The 19,868-nt window shown below is 50.3% G+C and overlaps 1 protein-coding gene across 1 annotated transcript in view; it reads left to right on the top strand.

Annotated features, from left to right (window-relative positions):
- The window catches only part of lig1 (ligase I, DNA, ATP-dependent), a 34,375-nt gene extending 17,223 nt beyond the window's left edge, over window positions 1-17,152 (top strand). The window contains exons 13-27 of the mRNA XM_084481188.1: window positions 237-313; window positions 869-960; window positions 2,106-2,205; window positions 2,311-2,396; window positions 3,728-3,843; window positions 5,093-5,188; window positions 6,709-6,819; window positions 7,563-7,634; window positions 8,202-8,346; window positions 9,146-9,228; window positions 11,419-11,571; window positions 12,510-12,563; window positions 14,093-14,236; window positions 15,065-15,157; window positions 16,962-17,152. Coding sequence (XP_084337314.1) covers window positions 237-313; window positions 869-960; window positions 2,106-2,205; window positions 2,311-2,396; window positions 3,728-3,843; window positions 5,093-5,188; window positions 6,709-6,819; window positions 7,563-7,634; window positions 8,202-8,346; window positions 9,146-9,228; window positions 11,419-11,571; window positions 12,510-12,563; window positions 14,093-14,236; window positions 15,065-15,157; window positions 16,962-17,036 — 1,497 coding nt within the window. The 3' untranslated portion in view covers window positions 17,037-17,152. The remainder of the gene's footprint in view (window positions 1-236; window positions 314-868; window positions 961-2,105; window positions 2,206-2,310; window positions 2,397-3,727; window positions 3,844-5,092; window positions 5,189-6,708; window positions 6,820-7,562; window positions 7,635-8,201; window positions 8,347-9,145; window positions 9,229-11,418; window positions 11,572-12,509; window positions 12,564-14,092; window positions 14,237-15,064; window positions 15,158-16,961) is intronic.
- Window positions 17,153-19,868: the final 2,716 nt, after the last annotated feature.

The following is a 19,868-nucleotide window of genomic DNA, read 5'->3' as shown; positions in this document are numbered from 1 at the left end:
TGTGTAATTCCTCCGGGGGTGTCACCATATGTACATTCCTCGGCTGTTTTGTTTTTTTGTCACTAATTTATTTGAACTCAGTTGAACGTGGAAATCTGTTCTTGCCGGTGTGGCACACAAAACACTCACGCTGTGCATTCTCCTTTTCTGTCTCTCGCTCTCCTCTCTCTCCCCCCCCCCCCCCCACCCCCCCCCCCCACTTCTTTAAAATCTCAATTTCCTCCCGGCGACCGCAGGCCATGAATAAGAAAATCGACATCATCAAAGGCCTCTTTGTGGCGTGTCGCTTCTCAGAAGCCCGCTACATAGTCAGGTAACGTACATGTGTGTGCACACGTACACGTGCGCGCACACGTACACGTGCGCACATGTATGAACACAGTCTTACTCCACTGCATTTCCAAGCATTCACATACACTTAAAACCACATATGCCTTCCAACATGCCAGCAAATCTTAGATTTCTTGACAGGCCAACCACACACTCTCCCACAAGGAGTCCGCTGCTAACCTAATGCCTTCCTCTCACGTCTGTTCCCAAGTCTGCCCACCGCTCAAGCATACAGCGTTGTCATGGGTACCAGTTTTAGAAATGTCAGGGTTTGGCACTACTTCCGTTTTTGTGTGTGTGTGCACACCTTTCCGTCTCCCTTTCTTTCTCTACACATACCTTTTGTGTTTGTTTGTGTGTGTGTGTGTGTGTGTGTGTGTGTGTGTGTGTGTGTGTGTGTGTGTGTGTGTGTGTGTGTGTGTGTGTGTGTGTGTGTGTGTGCGCGCGTGCGCACACACCTTTCCGTCTCCCTTTCTTTCTCTACGCATGCCTTTTTGTGTGTGTGTGCTGCACCTCACCTTTCCGTGTGTGCGCCCAGGTCCCTGGCCGGGAAGCTGAGGATCGGCCTGGCGGAGCAGAGTGTCCTGGCCGCCCTCAACCAAGCCGTGTGCCTCACGCCCCCGGGCCAAGGTCAGACCCACCACCTCCCCCCCCCCCCCCCCCCCCATACCGCCCACCCTCCAACACGCACCAAGTGGGTAGGGTCCATGTCGAGGTCGCTCTCTCTTTCGAGTCATTTCCGAAGCGTTTGTGTGACGGGGGGGCCGACGCGGAGGCATGGGCCATCATGACGATCAGCGGCCACAGCGGAGCCAAGGCGAAGCCGTGTGCATAATGCCAAATCGCCCCCGGGCCGCTGAAGTGGGTGGGTGTGGGTGGGTGTGTGTGTCTTGGGTTGTTGTTGTTGTTATCCCGGAATGCTAAACAGCCCGGGTCGGCCCATCCCACCACCCCCCCCACCCCCCATTCCCACTCCGCCGTCTTTCTTCCTGCAGTCGGAAAACGGCTTCTCAAACCAGAGCAGGCGAACGCGGAGGGCAGCCGCCGCCGCACAATGAGCCCAAGCGCTGATTAATTAGCATGCGTATCTTATTCACAGACAGCGCGCCGCTTTAATTAGGGTCAGCCAGACCACAGACTCCACCGGAAAATTTACATTGATCCGCGGTCTTGTCGGGGAAATGTTTCTCTTTTTTATTTTTTTTTTATCCTTTTCTTTTTCATCCGTTTATTTAAGCAGGTAGGTTAATTAACGACGTGTTCCCATTAAAAAGCTGCGTGGCGGCGGCTAGTACCGAGCCCCGAACCCCCCCCCCCCCCCCACACCACCCCCTCCCCATCCGGATAATTGATCCAGGTGAAGCGGGAGCACATTAAAAGCGAAAACTGCGTTTAAATTTTTAAAAATGCATTCTCATTCTTTATTGCGGCCAGGTGCGGCTTCTTAATCGAGGTAAATTCGACCGGTTTATTATCGTTGGAGCAAACGATAATTAATTCATCAGGTTAAAATGAATGGAACACGGAATGGCTCCTAACGAGCTCCGTACGCCGTATCAATCAACAAGGGCAAGTACCGCACACGCGTGTTACCGTGGGACCCCCCGTCGGGCCCCTCATAACAGTCCTCGTTGTGTACGGCGGTCCCAGCGACGTCACAGAGCGCAACGTTCAATGCAGAAGTGGTCGTTGCATTGATGCTGTGAGTGAGTGGGCGGGGTGTGAGCTGGCTCTTATTAGGAGATATTCATTGTGTTTATGAATGCATTTTTCAGATTTCCCCCCCGCCGTGCTCGACGCCGGCAAGGGAATGAGCACAGAGAGCCGCAGGACTTGGCTGGAGGAGAAGAGTCTCATTCTGAAGCAGACCTACTGGTAACTAGTACACTTTTGGTTTCTACCAGCATAGGAGATTCATCCTCGTCTTTCTCTTTTTTTTTATAACATGTGCCTTAATCCCGCTCTCTCTTTCTTCCTCAGCGAGATGCCCAATTATGATGTCATTCTGCCAGTGCTGCTCAAGGAGGGAATTGACGAGCTGCCCAATCACTGCAAGCTAACCCCAGGTAGGCTGGCCAATCACTGCAGGCTTACCCCAGGTAGGCTGGCAAATTGCGACACAAAGGAGGGTAATTGTGAATTCACAGTAGGGGGTGCATAGCCATTTACCCTCCAATTAAAGAAGGAACGAGGAAAGGGATTGTCTCCTCGTTATGCATTTCTTTTTTTAGAAAACTGGGATAGCACCTGCTATATCCACACAGGCCCCGGGGTAGTGGAACACGGGCAATTATCCAAATGCCTGCTTGAAAAAATGGGTTTGAATTGTTAATTTCAAGTCATGTTGTGACAAAGCACCACTCCTCTGCCCCCGCTGCATCACGTATCTGCAAGCAGGCGGAACATTTTAGGTCCTACCGGTCAGTGAGCGCTCTCTGAGCCAAACTGCCCTATGACCACTCGAATATGTATCCATACATTCTTCTATTATATCACGCCTTCTTCTCTTTAAATAGAAGCGTTGCTGCACAGAATAGCCTGGGGGAAGTCTAAAAATCGCGTGTGGGTCTGCAAAAAAAGATTTTGAATCTAATGCAACAAACTTGCGGTAGCTGTGTTGGAGCGATGCGGCAGCAATGAGCACTGTGAGGAAGACCCGACCATGTGGCCCCTCTAACGGCCCTCCAGGTGCTCTGCGGTGGGGGGCCGGCACAGAGAACCGTCACCCTTCCACGGGAAGAAATGTGATTTCATTAACGTCATCCATGGCCAATAAAGTTTTTAGAATCTCTGTGGCTAGTTCATCTTCATATCCGTTTTTTTTTTTTTTTTGCGAGGCCCCGGGGTGACCGTTATATTTCAATAAAAAGTTATTAAAGATTGAATATGAATGAGTTCCGGCTATTCGAGTCCCGCCATAGCTTTGCCCAAAAATGTACAGTTTCCGCGGCAAAATTGTATTTTAAATGCCGATGCATCATAAAAACTGCAAAAAGCCCTGTGTTGACACACACACACACACACACACACACACACACACACACACACACACACACACACACACACACACACACACACACACACACACACACACACACACACACACACAAAACAGGTGCGTTCTGTTGCTGCTGCTACTCCGCATACAAAAGCAGTTTGTCCCGATTTAAAGCTAAGAACGATTTTGTTGTCGAAGTTCTTTTTTTCTCCTTTGTTACTTTGGCACACAACCGAACCATTTTCTTAACCGTTTGCAAGGCCATGAAAAATGCATGAGCTCCCGGGTCGAGGCCTGCTGGTTGGAGATCTACAATGTTCTCGTCTGTGTGCCTGAGCTTCGCCCTGTGCCCGTGTTGTGACCATAAGGCCGCCGTCTTCCATCACTCTCCCCCTCCAGGTGTGCCCCTGAGGCCCATGCTAGCGCACCCCACCAAGGGGGTCGGAGAGGTCATGAAGAGATTTGACGAGGCGGCGTTCACCTGCGAGTACAAATATGACGGCGAGCGTGCTCAGGTGTGTGTGTGTGCGTGCGCACAGACGGACGTTGGCGAGACTTTGTTTTTCTCATCTTTGTTGTATTTATTTTGGTTTGTCACCCAACATATGCCTGCTGAATTTTATATGCATTGGCCTTTCGGGTGTGTGTGTGTGTGTGTGTGTGTGTGTGTGTGTGTGTGTGTGTGTGTGTGTGTGTGTGTGTGTGTGTGTGTGTGTGTGTGTGTGTGTGTGTGTGTGTGTGTGTGTGTGTGTTTAGATGCATATGTGTGTGTGCCTCTTCTGCTGTATAAATGATCACTTAAGCTTCTGCCGTGTGTGTGTGCGTGCACTGACGCCCGCCTCTGCCTCCAAGAGAGGGTAAAAGCACTGCGTTCGCTTCAGGCTGTTGAGGTTAGAGCAGGCTGCCTCTCCTATTGGAACGCTGTGTGTGTGTGTGTGTCTGCCTGCCTGCCTGCCTGCTGCCTGTCTGTCTTTAGTAAGACGGCAGAGAGGAGTGGAAGAGAAGGAGGAATTAAAGCAACAAAGAGAAGGACAGTTGTGGACAGAGGCAGAGAGGCGGGTCAATACAGCGCCACTAGACTGGATCCCCACTGGCGTTGTTAATTCTGCTACAGTCATGCCAATTGGGTGTCTTTGAACTGAAATGAATTGAAAGGGTGGGGTGGGGGGGATGTAGAGAGGGTAATGCATGTGGTGAGGTTGTTGCGAGGGAGGGAGGGAGGGAGGGAGTGAGAGTGTGACAGAGAAACAGCATGTAGGAAGGGAGGGGGGAGGGGGGGTTTGAGCAAAGAAGGGTGACGTACTTTTCTGACTCCCTGTGGTCTACACTGCAGTGGTCGTGACTCCACGCCGCCACCAGGGGGACTCGTGGCTCGCTGCTTAATTAAACCGTCTTCAGTGTGTCTCTGGTGGTGACTGTATTTTCAACATTACAGCCACACCACCGAAAAGTGTGTGTGTGTTTTGATTGACGACCTTCGAATCTGTGTGTCATCCAGACAACAAATTGTGGGTCTTCAATTTAAAAATGAAAGGAAACGTCCCTCCCTTGGCAATAATTTGGCCTAATGCAAGCGTCCTTGATGGCTTCCACAGCGGCGGAGTGCTCATCGCCTCACTCAATGACGGAGCAAATTGCTATTTTACATTTACATTTAGAACATGGTTTTGAATGCTTGGCCTGGTGACACTCAGGTGTGTGTGTGTGTGTGTGTGTGTCCGACCTTTTCTCATCCAAAAATCCATCCCCCCCCCCCGGGAACAGATCCATATCCTGGAGAACGGCGAGGTGCGGGTATTCAGCCGTAACCAGGAGGACAACACCAGCAAGTACCCCGACATCATCGCACGCATTCCCAAGGTACCCGCCTGAGAGCCGGCCCAGCTGGATCGTGTGTGTGTGTGTGTGTGTGTGTGTGTGTGTGTGTGTGTGTGTGTGTGTGTGTGTGTGTGTGTGTGTGTGTGTGTGTGTGTGTGTGTGTGTGTGTGTGTGTGTGTGTGTGTGTGTGGGGCGGCGCTAGTGTTGTTGTCAAAAGGGCACTGGTGAGGCAGGTGGGGTGGGGTGCAGCCGCTGGTTGTCCTGAATTCCCCTGTAGTGCCCACTCACACACTCCAGTCTGCTCTCTCACTGAACTGATCTCTCTCTCTCACACACACACACACACACACACACACACACGGCCAAATCGCTCCCCTGTATCACGTGCTCACGAGTCCATGCATGTCCTGCACTTTCCGTCTCTACGTCTCGCGTTTTCTTTTCTGTCTATTCCTTTGTCTGTCAAAGTCTGTTCTTCTGTCTCGTCTGTTTTTTTTGTTCTTCCTTTTACGCTTTTCTTTTTTTTTTTTTGCTTTGTAGTCCTCGTCTCCCGTGGCTCAGCTGTCTCCCTACCTCTGCCCATGCCCCTGTCCGTTATTCTGCTTCTTCTTATTTCCATTCCACTCCATTCTTCTTTCTGCCCTCACTCGTCTGCTCTGGGTCGCTTAATGCGTCCCGTCTCAAATGCTAATGTACTCAAATTAAGTTTGGGCTAGCTGCGCGTGTTTATCTTGGGTCTGCTTGCCTCCATCGTCTCTCATTTGCCTCTTGGTTTGCTCAGTCACTCGCTCGCGTTTTCTCCCTGGCCTCTCTCGTCAAACAGTTGAGATACCCTGAGGAGCCTCAGAGACTGAGCACCACTGTCTCTGGTGAAGCGGTTTGTTTATGTTCCTAAAGCCACATTATAATCTGCCTGTGAGCTGCCGTGTTGCTTCATTATCACCTTGAGTTTACCTTCACCTGCACCATGGATTGCAGATAAATCAAAATCTGGATTGTAATCGATAATCGCAATAAGTGATCGCAATCACATTAACGGGCAAAAATAATCGCAATTATCTTTTATTTTTTTTCATAATCCTGCAGCCCGCAGCATAAACGACCCTATCCCCTCCTGACGCACTCAGGAAAACACACACACTTTCTTGACAAACACACACACTGTCTTTCAACACATCAACACACACTCACTCACTCTCATAAACACAAGCGCATAAACATGCTCTCAATATACACAAACAAACACTCAATCAACTCTCATAGACACAAATGCCCAAACGTGCTCTTAATATACACAAACACTCACTCGCTCTCAAACACAAATGCACAAACATGCTCTCAATATACACAAACACTCACTCAAGCTCATTAACACAAACGCACAAACGTGCTCTCAACGTACACAAACACACACACACACACTCACTCTCTCTCATAAACACCAACGCACAACCATGCTCTCAATATACACAAACAACCACTCGGTCAACTCTCACAAACACAGACGCCCAAACGTGCTCCCCATGCACACAAACCGACACTCCCTCTCCCGTCCCGACCAGGTGAAGAAGGACTCTGTGGTGTCTTGCGTGCTGGACTCTGAGGCGGTGGCCTGGGACCGGGAGAAGAAGCAGATCCAGCCCTTCCAGGTCCTCACCACCCGCAAGAGAAAGGTACCTCCGGGGGGGCGGACAGGTGGACGAGCGGGAGACATACACAGAGGTTCTGTGTACGGGTGGAAAGTACACGCTGCGACTCAGATCGGACAGATGGCGGAAGTTTGAGACGGATGATTGATGAACACTGAGATAGACCGCGGGCGGCAGGTGTGGTGGGGGGGGGTGTGTGTGTGTGTGTGTGTGATTGTCTGTATGGATATAACGAGGGAGCTAAACAGTGGAGGAGGGGATTATGATTATATAAAAATCTGTTTGGGAGGGGCTGGAGGGACGGACGGACGTCGGTACGGACACACTGCGTCGGAGGCCCTGGTCGCCAGCCTCCGCCGCCGCACCGCGTCCGAACCGCCGTGGCGTTCGCTCGCGGTCGTAATGGAGACAACGTCTGTCGGAATGTGGAATAACAATTTGAGAGGGAGGGGTAAAGTGACGCAGGGACGAGGAGGAGATGAGATGAGAGAGAGAGTGGAGGCTGAAGATATGAAGGGGGGGGGGGGGGGGGGGGGGGGCGGCGGGCAGGGTAGAGAGAGCAATGGAGGAAGATGGGAGGGGCGAAAGAATGCTTTTAATTAATTGCTCTGTGTGTGTGTGTGAGAAACCTTAGTCTTAATCTTTAGAGTAGGTAGGGGGGTGTGCAGTGCATTATAAAAAATAAGGAGCTTAATGAAGACATATTTTTGTGTGCGTGCTTGGGTGTTCTTTTTTTCCTAATAATAAAGGTGTGTGTGCCTCCACAGGACGTGGATGCCTCAGAGATCAAGGTCCAGGTGTGCGTCTACGCCTTCGACCTGCTGTACCTCAACGGCGAGGTAAGAGCCGTCTCCTCCGCTCTGATTGGCTGGAGTTTCCCCCCCTCTTGTCAGCAGGACACTCCTCTCGCCGGCGTCTGTCTGTCTGTCTGTCTGGTCCCGCCTGTCACGTCTTGTCCTGGCCCGGCAGCATGCCTAGTGCTGCTATTGGTGTCCAAACACTGCTGCACTGAGGAGGAGGAGGAGGAGGCGTAACCGGATCATTCTTCCTCGTCTCCCTTCCACTCTGCCGTGTCGGTGTGTGTGTTGTTATGAGTTTATGTGTTCATTCGGAAGCGACATGAGCCTGTAGTTACCTCGATTTGCTCACTGCACTGTCTGTGCGCATGCGTGTGTCTTGGGATTGTTGTCAACAAGAGTGTGTGTGTGTGTGTGTGGGGGTCACTAAGCATTTGGCCATAATGATTAGGATGCTTGGAGCCATGATGAGAAAATGATTATAATTGTGTGTGTGTGTGTGTGTGTGTGTGTGTGTGTGTGTGTGTGTGTGTGTGTGTGTGTGTGTGTGTGTGTGTGTGTGTGTGTGTGTGTGTGTGTGTGTGTGTGTGTGTGTGTGTGTGCGTCCAGTCCCTAGTGCGCCAGCCTCTGTCCCGGCGCCGGGCCCTGCTGAAGGAGAGCTTCTCCGAGACGGAGGGGGAGTTCATGTTCGCCCGCTACATCGACTCGGACAACACAGAGGCCATCGGCGAGTTCCTGGAGCAGTCTGTGAAAGGTGGGTGTGGAGGAGACCCCAACCACCCCCCCGCCCCTCTATCGCAACATCCACGCTCGCAGCGCCGAGAGGAAGTGGCTGATGAACGAACCACGCCTGCGGGCGGAGAAGTTGCGTCGACACCTTCTCCGCCCGGCGGGCGTGGTTCATTCATGGTCTCGACCGGAATCGCACCGAGACCCTCTAGTCATCTGGCGGGCTGCAGGGGCTGTCACCTGGGGGGGGGGGGTGGGGCGGAGGATAGATGATAAGAACTCACTTCTGCGTAGCAAACCTCGACGCCCTGATGCACAGCAGACGATGCCCGCCACTACCGACAAGTTTGAAGCTGCATCACTTTTAATTTTCACAGAAAAGTGTGTGTGTGTGTGTGTGTGTGTGTGTGTGTGTGTGTGTGTGTGTGTGTGTGTGTGTGTGTGTGTGTGTGTGTGTGTGTGTGTGTGTGTGTGTGTGTGTGTGTGTGTGTGTGTGTGTGTGTGTGTGTGTGTGTGAGATTGGTGGTTGTCTGTTATTTGTGTGAATGTTTGTTTCTTTGTTTCCATTTCTCCCTAAATCTCTCTTCGCTCTGTGCATGATTGTGTGTGCGTTCTTTTTTTTTTCTGTATTTCAACTTGCATTTTGTGATTGTCACTTTGGCGAATTGTGTCCATGTGTGTGTGTGTGTGTGTGTGGGATGGAGAGATGGATGGAGTGTGCGGTCAAGACAGACTCGCCACATATCTGAAACCTAATCTGTTCATTTCCTTTCTGTTCAGTTGAAGTTGTGTGTTGTATAATGTGTGTGTGTGTCCTCATTCAGATTCCTGCGAGGGTTTGATGGTGAAGACTCTAGAAAAGGATGCCACTTATGAAATCGCCAAGCGCTCTCACAACTGGCTCAAGGTAGGAACAGACAGCCCGAAACAACTGCTAATGCCGCATGTGGGATTCACACATTGTATATCTATTTTTTTAATATATTTTTACACGTTTTTAAATGTTTGCATCTCTACTCAGAGTCAATCTCCTCTAATTTCGCTACAAAACAAAACCATTTGTAACATTCAACAGAACCATGTCTTGCCCACGAAGGTTAATAGCACGACTAGCGCTCGTGTTCTCAATTTAAAATCCGAACGGCGAAATGAAAGCTGACTCTTCACATCGCATTACTCACCTGTTCGGCAAAGCATGGCAGGAAAGTTATCGTTCGTTATATATTCCGACCCGATCTAATCATCGCCGCGTTCTCCAGCTGACGGCACTTCATAGAGAGACCCGCGCCGGGGCCAACACGTGGCTGACGAGCGTGACTACACAATCAAATCACACTGCTCCTACCTGTTAAGTACCACAGCGTGCACGGGGGACAGGGGGGGACTGGGGGGGGGGCGCCTCACGTTGTCTCTACATGTGCATCCGCGTAATACCCCAACATAACCCACCCCCCCAAAAAAACATCACATCTACTTCAAAACACCCTCCTGAAACCCCCCACTCTTGAGGTTGTGTCAGCCAACCTGCGAGCCGGTCCTGACTGGTGGAGTGTGTGGCAGTGCTGCCCCTGTGTTTGTTGAGCCTGGGGGGGGGGGGTGACGATGCCCTGGGCTCCTCTGAATCAACAGTCAACAAACGTGGAAGCCAAACGCTACGCTCACCCCCCCCCCTGAGACCCTCGGCAGAGGATTAAGAGGCGTTTACACGTTGTCGGGATGGGGCTTTTTGTTGCGTATGCTCCCCACCCTATTGCAGGGAGAAGAGTGAATGAGGACACACGCACGCACGCACGCCCAAACACACATACACACACGCACGCCCAAACACACATACACACACGCACGCCCAAACACACATACACACACGCACGCCCAAACACACATACACACACGCACGCCCAAACACACATACACGCACGCACGCACGCCCAAATACACATACACGTACGCACGCCCAAACACACATACACACATGCACACCCAAACACACATACACGTACGCACGCCTAAACACACATACACTCACGGCCAAACACACATACACGCACGCACGCCCAAACACACATAAACGCACGGCCAAACACACATACACGCACGAACACGTGTGTTTAGGCGTGCGCACACACTCCCAAACACATTCAAAGTAGAGCAGCGATGGTTGAAATGCACTATCCTCCTACACACAGATACAAAAGCGTGATTCTAGAGAAAGGTCTGATTCATTTGTCCACTCATGCCACACCGACAAAAACCTCATTAAGCATGTCCATTCAAAACGGCACAATGCGAAGCCCACAATTCACCTGTGATGCTCACACACTCAGTGGTTTTATACTACTCATGCACTCTCTTAATCTTAATCTACACACGCACACACACACACAGACACGCACACAGACACGCACACAGACAGACAGACACGCACACAGACAGACACACACACAGCAAAGCATGGGGAAAGGGCATACTGTGGACTTATTGTCACACGTGAGTATGGGACTCTGTGTGTATCAGCCAGTGCAAATGACATTTAATTTGCATTGTTTGTGAACATTTGTTCTAATGCAGCGATGTGGCGCGGGCCGTTCACGCGGAGGAACTTTGCATTTAACCTTTTAATAAGGCGCAGACCGGCAGCCCCAGATAGGATTATTTTCAACCGCGCTCAGAAAAGTCAAACGGAAACTCGGAGTGAAACTTTGGGTAAGAAGTGACGACGTGGCATTTTACAGTCAAAGGAGCCCGGATAAATAAAGGGCCGCGTTCGCCAACAACGTCCCATTGAGGGCGACTTGAACTGTCTGTAAAACTTATACATTTTTAGACCAAAGCCTTTGTGAAATATCAGATCAACGGTTTCAGGGTTCCCCACATAAAATATTTTAGTGGAGGGGGGGGGGGGGGGGGCTTCCTGGTACTCTGAGGAAGAAGGTTCCATATCAGTGATTCCAGCATAGTAAAATCGTTGAAATACGGTGATCGACCAAATGTGGCAATGCAGAAATACTGCATAATATCATTGTCGGTCACTGTGGATATGAGCAGAATGAACCCAGAGGGGCTGTTTATGACCCCTGGTGTCTCCTCCCCCCTGCAGCTGAAGAAGGACTACCTGGACGGGGTGGGGGACACGGTGGACCTCTGCGTGATCGGAGCCTACATGGGCAAAGGCAAGCGCACCGGCACCTACGGCGGCTTCCTGCTGGCCTGCTACGACGATGAGGGGGAGGAGTTCCAGTCCGTCTGCAAGGTGTGTGTGTGTGTGTGTGTGTGTGTGTGTGTGTGTGTGTGTGTGTGTGTGTGTGTGTGTGTGTGTGTGACCTTCTTAGATTGCACGGGGCAGGAGGGGCTTAGGAGCGTGACTGTAGCGAAAGATAAGTCCTGTATTGTCCGCGTGCCACGGCGCTACGCTAGCCAATGCTACCTGGTACAGATCCCCCTCCGTCCCTTCTCCAGATAACTCTGGCCACTAATTGTTCAGGGTGGTGCGATTCGTTGATGCCAACCCCCCCCCCCCCCTTCCCTGGCACCCTGGCCCAGTGCTTCGGTGATGTCCTTATTTGTTGCTGGGGCCCTTAAACGTCAGAGAAATCTCAGATTGAGTCTCTGTTTCCTCCGTTTCGTTCCAAGGCTTTCTCAAATGATGTCACGCTGTGTATTTCTGGCAATTTCTTTGACTATATATATATATATATATATATATATATATATATATATATATAAAAAAAACATGAACGATTGTTGGGGTAAATGGGTCCCGGTCCGGATTCCCTGCGGGAGAGAACGGACCGCGTGCAGACCTGGGGGTAGAAAGGCAACTTCTGCAGAACGACAGGAATTCCTGTAAAGGGCCTTTCACTACTCGAAACAAAAGGAGTGGCCAGTGACCGTAGTGCCTTTGAGCCCGCCTGTAGGGAGACGGGGACTCCTGTCATCAATCAGACCCTCCATGTCTTAATTGCTTTGCTCTGTGTTTTTTTGTGTGAGCGTTGGGGTGTGTGTGTGTGTCGGAGGCGGGGGGTGTTTAAAGTCTTTGAGAGGTGATACATCGCTTGAGGCGAGGTAGTTCAGACACTGAGCATTTGGGCACTCTGGGATTTGCACGGTTTGCAGCCAACGACATGTCTCACTGTGTGTCAGTTTGTGTGTGTGTGTGTTTTATTAACATCCTCACTTCGTCTTCCTCAGATTGGGACAGGCTTCAAGGATGAAGATCTAGAGCAGCATTACAAGTTCTTGAAGGTACGACGTGTGTGTCTGGGGGAGATTGCGTGTGTGTCTGGGGGAGTGTGTGTGTGTGTGTGTGCAGGGGTGTGGCCAATAAGGCTACTTCTAATCCAAAGCCATGAAGTAATTTCACCATGAATGCACACGAATGCACTTCTGAAGTTTAGTTGTGTGTTTTATTATTTCCAATTCGCCAACTCTCATATCATTCAATTTGTTTGAAAAACAACACCAGCAACAACAACTTGCCTGCTTGTCGCTGTTTGTCTCCCACGCAAAACAAATCTAGTAATGGGAAATAATAATTTCTTTACAAAGACTCACTGTTCACACAGGCTTTATGCTTAAAGCCGACGGTGCTGGAGACATCCCAGGAACCCAACAATGGGGCCCACCTCGCAGTCCCCCCTCCTAATAAAGTCTTCCTGGCTGGAAGGGATGGGTGGTGGTACTGCTGGTGGGTGGGTGGAGGGCGGATGGGGGGTGTGGGTTGGGGGTGAAGAAGCAGGCCTGCTATGCTTCCCTGTGCTTCGCCGCAGGTCCAAAGACTTAAAACACACGCACGCACGCACGCGCACACGCATGCACCGTGAGGGAGAGAGCACAATGTGGGTCCGCAAACGTCTCCATTATAAAATAATTGTACACTCTAGCACTGCCACACTTTATTTATTTATTTATTTATTAAGAACATTTTTCCGGTCTGTCTTACTTTAAAGTGATCCCGCTTCTTCAGTGGGCGACTTGCTGGTCGTAGGAGGAAAGAGGGTCGACTCGGAAAAAAACACAAAGCGCTCCTCATAAAAGCGCTGATATATAGATAATGGTTTATATTGCGGATGTGTAATACGGTGCAGGATGTGGTGGTTGCCGGTGACGATGAAGGACCTCTTAAGACGTGTCCAGCGTCCTCTCCTCCCAGGGTCACTCCAGCGGCCCCATCGCACTCCGACATAACCAGTGCAATCTCCTGACACGCTGGCCAAATGGACGGGGCCATGGGAGGAAAAAAACTATCTTTAGTTAGTTAGTTAGTTGAATGCATCTCGCCGCCGTCAACGGAGTTTAGGACACGGCCACACGACCACAATACCCTGGGTCAATAACGGTGCGGGCGTTCACAGCAGACTGACGTGTCACATAGCCTCGGTTTCCTGTCCCCCAGCTGCCGCAACATTGCCATGTTCTTCCCCACCGTCTAGAATGGTAGTTGTTTCAGCGGTAAAGTTTGGTATGCGGGACTTGGCTGCGGTCGCGGTTTTGTCGTGAATGCGCGCGGCGGAGAGCTCAATTATCCCAAGGGATGTGGGACGCACGCAGCGCTCAAAGAACGCATTGTCCACGTTTATTGTCCTCCTCCTCCTCCTCCTCGCTCTCTTGCTCTCCTCCTTTATTTTGGAATATTCTTTCCTTCTGGATGGTTATCTTATTCTCTCCCACTCCCTGTCTCATTCATCACTCCTTTCTTTTATCTTCTCCTTCCTTCCTTCCCTCCTTGTTCTACTGTGACCCTCATTTCTCCTCCCCCCCACCCCCCCCTACAGGAACACATTCTGCCCAAGCCCCGGGCCTACTACCGCGTCGACCAATCCACGGAGCCCGACGTGTGGCTGGACGCCGTCCAGGTGTGGGAGGTCAAGTGCGCCGACCTATCGCTGTCCCCCGTCTACAAGGCCGGAATGGGATTGGTCAGTTTCGGATGATTATTCTTTTTTTTTTTTTCCGTCCTTCCTTTCTTTCTCTCTCTCGCTTCCATAAATCACGAGTGTAATTAGCGACTCTTAACGACAGTTATTTAATAAATGGCTGAGTTAAAAAAACGGTGGGATTTAATGGAACGCTCCACCCGCTATGACCCCTGGCAGGGGCCGGCGTGAGGGGCCCCCGAATATTCCCGGCTGCGGCCTGCGGGAATGACTTTTAGTGCACGTAACTGCTTATATCTGCAGGAGGGGTGGGGGGGGGGGTGTTCCAGAGCACTTGCACACTCCGGTGCAACTCCTACCTGCCGTTGCTGTCGTACCCCCTCTTTCCCCCACCAGCCTTATTGTGCCTCTTTCTCCGCCCGTCCCTCTCTCGCGTCTCATTTCTCCGTCGTCCGCTTGTCATTCCGTCTGCCTCTTGTGTTCATCACGCCGCTGTCCTCTATCGCTCCATCTGCATCTGTCCCGTCTCCCTCCCCCATCCGTCTTCATCACCCCCCCACCCACCCCCCCCCCCCCCCTCGTATACGTCTCCGTTCTCGTCTGTCATCCGTTTCCCCCCCCCCCCCCACACACCTGTCACTCCCATCTCCAGCACGGCGTCTTCCCCCGTTTGCCGCGCCTCCATCCGTCTGATGACTCTCCGCCCCCCTCTCCACCTGTTCCCTCGGTTCCCCCCCTCGACCGTCCCTCGGCCTGTCTGTCTGTCTCTCTCTCTCTCTCTCTCTCTCTCTCTCTCTCGCCCGCGTCTTCTCCTTCTCGGTCGCCTGCCTGCCTGCATGCCTGTCTGACTGTCTGTCTGTCTGCCACCAGGCGGACCCAGAGAAGGGCGTGTCCCTTCGCTTCCCGCGGTTCCTGCGGATCAGAGACGACAAGAAGCCCGAAGACGCCACCAACAGTTCACAGGTGGGCCACGGTGCTCTTTGCGCGCGGTCCCTCCCGCCGTGTGCGGCAGCAACGGACGCCGTTCACCGAGTCGTCGTTGTCGTAGGATAGACACGGGCGTCGCTCATAACACTCATTACAGGGATGCTCCTTTTATCTACTGGGGAACGGGGGGGTGGACTACGAACCGTGCCTCTCTGAAGGGTTATGATCCAGCAGAAGTATGAAAGCTAGAGGATGCTACGCGCCATCGAGCTATCTGTAGGTATTATACCAGGAGAAGTGGTTCCTAGACTTATCCTCACAAGGTATGTAACTGATGCTTTATTTATATAGCAGGAATTGCAGCTCAAAGGGCTTTACATAAAATCGGGAAAAAAAGGAAATGAGTAAAATAAAGGACATTGTCAAAACCTAACGAGCTACATTACAGGGTAGTCGACGCTCCCGGGCCCTGATTCCTAAAAGGGGCGTCCCCATATTCAGTGTCACGAGCGACGCCTGTCCTACGACCACGCCTCGATGGCTGACGGTAATAAACCAGGAACGGAAAGGTAGGGGCGGCTAGGTAGCGTCCAGCTGTCTCACTGTGATAAACCAGGAGGAGAAAAATAGGGGTGCTTGCGTAGCATCTAGGTACCTGCAGTTATTAAACCAGGAGTAGACCGCTAAGGAATGGCTACATTGTGTCTAGCTATCCGAAGTTAATAAACCAGGCTCAAGACGGCTGGAAGTGGCTACGTAGCATCCAGCTATCGGAAGATGATAATAAACCAAGGGGGGGTAGAAAGCGAGGAGTGGCTACGTAGCATCTAGCTATCCAAAAGGTAATAAACCAGGCGCAGACAGCTAGGCTACGCCACCTTCTTTTACGGCGCTACAAATTGAGCCCTGCTGAGCTACAACGTGCTCCAGCAAACATTAACACACATTTTCAGTCCAAAGCGGCAGGCGGGGGGTGGGTGGGGGATGAACCCCCGAAAAACATACGGAGCGGTTCCCGATCAGTGTTGCCAGATTGGGCCGGATTTCCAGCCCAATCTGGCAACACTGCTCCGGATGCTCCCCGGAGACCAGGGGGATCTCTCTAAACACGGCGACGAGCTGGAGCTGTGCTATTATAGCATGCGGGGGGCCCAAGCGTAGCCACATAGACCCCCATGGCATCAACGCCGCCGCCGCAGCTTTGATTAGCTTGAACCGAAGCTCCTACTTCCGAGTCAAGCGGGCGAGGACAGAGTGAGACTTCAAAGCCGGGGATATGAATAATCAGACGGCTATATTTAGCCCGGGCCTTCCCACGTCTGTGTTTTTTTTTTAAATATATTTATTTTTTTGTCTCTGACCTGACTTTATTGCGGGCTCTCCTCTTGCCTCGAGTATTATACCTCTTCCCTCTCTCTCTCTCGCACGCTCTCTCGCTCACTCGCTCTCTCGTGATAAGAAATGAGAGGGGTGTCGTGGTTACTCTCTCTTTCCTCGGTCACCATCTCTTTATCTCACTCCGCCTTCATGTCTTACCGTCGTTTTTATTAAGATTTGTGTTATGTTAGTGCCCGTTCTCTTTATGCTTCACGCTACGGTTTGCTGATTCAATCTCTGTTTCGCTAATCACAGGCTACTGACTTTTTTTTCGGTGAAAAGAGTAGCTTAAAAAAAACGTTGGTAACGGCAACATAAACTAAAGGGGAACAACACACTGCTAACGACAATGCTAATTGAACACTATGGCTAACAGTCACGGGTATCGAAATGCAATCAAGGAATGGGACAGAGTGAATAAAACATGTAATATCTTCCCCTGGTTCTGTTCACCTCTCTGTAGATTGCCGATCTGTACAAGAAGCAGCAGCAGATCCAGAACCAGGCAGAAAAGGCTGACCTAGAAGACTACTACTGATAGGCCACGTCCTGCAGAGTGACAAAGGAGAATAGTTTCCATGCAATTGTACATAGATGTGATTCCTCCTGTTTTAATAAAATTCCCCACTGAATGATAATTAAAAAACGTTTTCCTTTTTTTATCAATAATCCTGTGTGTTTGTTTTATTTGGAAGGACAAATGTATGGATAATCTCTAAACCGAAAACGAGACGAGATACTTTAAATTTCAGACACACACACAGTGATGCAACTCTCCCTTCCCCATGGCAGCATTGTGCACGCTCACGTGCACGGCCAATCAGGAAACTCCCAAGGACAGTGCCAACTAAAATCATGATGCAAGCTGAAGAGGACATCCTGGGGAAAGGTGGCTCCTGGGGAGATTGTGTGTGTGTGTGTGTGTGTGTGTGTGTGTGTGTGTGTGTGTGTGCGTGTGTGTGTGGATCGACTGACAGTTGCTCAGGCAGCTGGACAAAAGACAAGGACTCATGGACAGCATTAGATGATGGAAATCCACTAACTGTCTGGATCCCCAAATCAATGTGAGAGCTTCTTCAGATTGGTGTGTGTGGCAGGCTGGAAGTGTGGGGGGGGGGGTGACATTCATCATGAGAGCCAAAGGACAGGCTGATATTACGCCAAGAAAAGTGAAATGGAATTTCATATTTTTTTATGATCCACTCGTCATTGTGTGTGTGTGTGTGTGTGTGTGTGTGTGTGTGTGTGTGTGTGTGTGTGTGTGTGTGTGTGTGTGTGTGTGTGTGTGTGTGTGTGTGTGTGTGTGTGTGTGTGTGTGTGTGTGTGTGTGTGTGTGTGTGTGTGGCCAAGTTACTTGTGTTTTTGTCTATCTCCTTGGCTGTGTGATGGCTCTGCTCTGTGTGTGTGTGTGTGTGTGTGTGTTTTGATTGAATGCCATAGTTTAATCAGCATCCAATAACTTCCTCGCTGTTCTGCAATAAATGCAATAAAGGGAGTTTTTCCTCATGCTCCAAATTGTCACTGGACAAATGCTGACAACCTGAAGTTTCACACAAAGTGACAATTGTCGAAGGGAAACATGGTTCTTCCACTATGCAGTTATGGCACTATATTTCATTATGTTTTTTTTTTTTTTTTTCTTGGAATGAAATACAGAAGTCAGGTACCGGTGAGTCATGGTGGAAATGACTTAAATACAACTCTGAGCCACTCCAACATTATCAAGTTGATTGAGCGGGCAGGAACTGCCAATCACGCATTGCTGCCTGGCATACCAGCACACTGAACATGGCCCTCACATCACAAAGAACATATGCCACAGCAGAACCTAGCCGTGTGTGAATGGATTAATGGGAGGCTGTTGCCCTACAGGCAGTTCACTCTTGGTTGGTAGGATGGTAGGATCCTGTGCACGTACAGAGAGGTCAGACATTATGGGCTGCCATCTCTCAGCCTCTGAAGTCTTCCCTGCACTTTCACAAAATACACAGGCCTTGAAAACGTTTGACCTTCTTGTCACGTTTTTAACCTTTTATTAAGCGGTTATCAAAACTGTGATTTATTCCATTCCATATCTTTTGTTTGCATTTTTTTTGTACCCATCTCAGGGGGTTATAGGGGCCTTTGGTAACGGATAGAGGGAGTGATGCGGATGGATGTGACTGGACTTGGTCTTTTGGTTTCATTCCTGACATTTTTTTTTTTTCTCATTAAGTAACGGTATGGTACGGCATCTTGCTCAAGGGTGTCTATTCAGGAGGGCCCGTGTGGACACAGTACCCATAACCTTTTCGCCCCTTTCCTTGACTGGGGGGAAAACTCTGGCTCGGCTCAAGCTTCATGGCAGACGGTCTGTAAGGTAATGCAGTGAGAGAATCACTCAGAATAATTCACAATGTGGATGAGGGCATGCACAACCCCCCGGCACGCAGGAGGAATCCCACCTGAACCAGCCTGTGCTGCGGTTTGAAGCCGAGCTCACGTTTTGTATGAAGTGCTCACAGGGCCCTGCGTCTCTTCGTCTGGCCTGTGTGTGTGTGTGGACATGCCTCTCTGCGTGTGGGACATTTGTTATTTCCTTTCATACTTGAGGGCGCGAAGAGCTTGTTAGTCGGACATATTTTGGAGTTATTGCTGTGCCATGGGAGGCTATTTCCCAAGCTACCGGCTTGCCGCCTTGTCTGTGTGTGTGTGTGTCTGTGTCTGTGTCTGTGTGTGTATGTGTGGGTGGCTCTGCGCTGTGACTGTGTCTTGCTGTAGGCTTGTTAGAGAAGGACACCATTGTGGCAGAGGAAGCATGGAAATTTGGTCAAATGTAGTTTTGCCTGGCCTTTCCATCTGCCGCTTTTTTGTGTGTGACCCATCCCCTGTGCATCCATCCATCAATCCGTTCCATTATATCCATCCATTCTCACCATACAGTCTGTAGTTGGAACATTTTATATTGTGTCTCTGTGCTTTATTTAGCCTCTCATGAATTTGAGTATGCATTCTCTCACTTGTTTTCTCTTGGCTGGCTCTTGTTGGCTGTTGAATAAAACCCATTCTTCGGTTTCTTTCTTCTCTTCTCCTTGACAGTGTGGCTTTTATCGGGTGGCCGTCACGTGAATGCTTCAGTTCAGTTTATTTATTTATTAATCTATTCAGCTGAATATTATCAGCGCATCTGGTCCGTTTGTATCAAGACAAAAGGAGACCCGAAAAAAAAAAACACCCACTCTGAAGCAACATGAGGAGAGTCATCGCGTGTTTTTTTGTTGTTGCCAGGAATCAGGAATTTCAACATCAAATTGTCATTTACACACTCTAAAGTAGTATTCTAAACAGCCTGTGTGAATGATGGAGTGTGCATTTGTGTGTGTGTGTGTGT

The sequence above is a fragment of the Micromesistius poutassou genome, assembly GCF_964030765.1.
Source record: "Micromesistius poutassou genome assembly, chromosome: 16".
NCBI lineage: Eukaryota > Metazoa > Chordata > Actinopteri > Gadiformes > Gadidae > Micromesistius > Micromesistius poutassou.
This window is presented reverse-complemented; position numbering and strand designations above follow the sequence as displayed.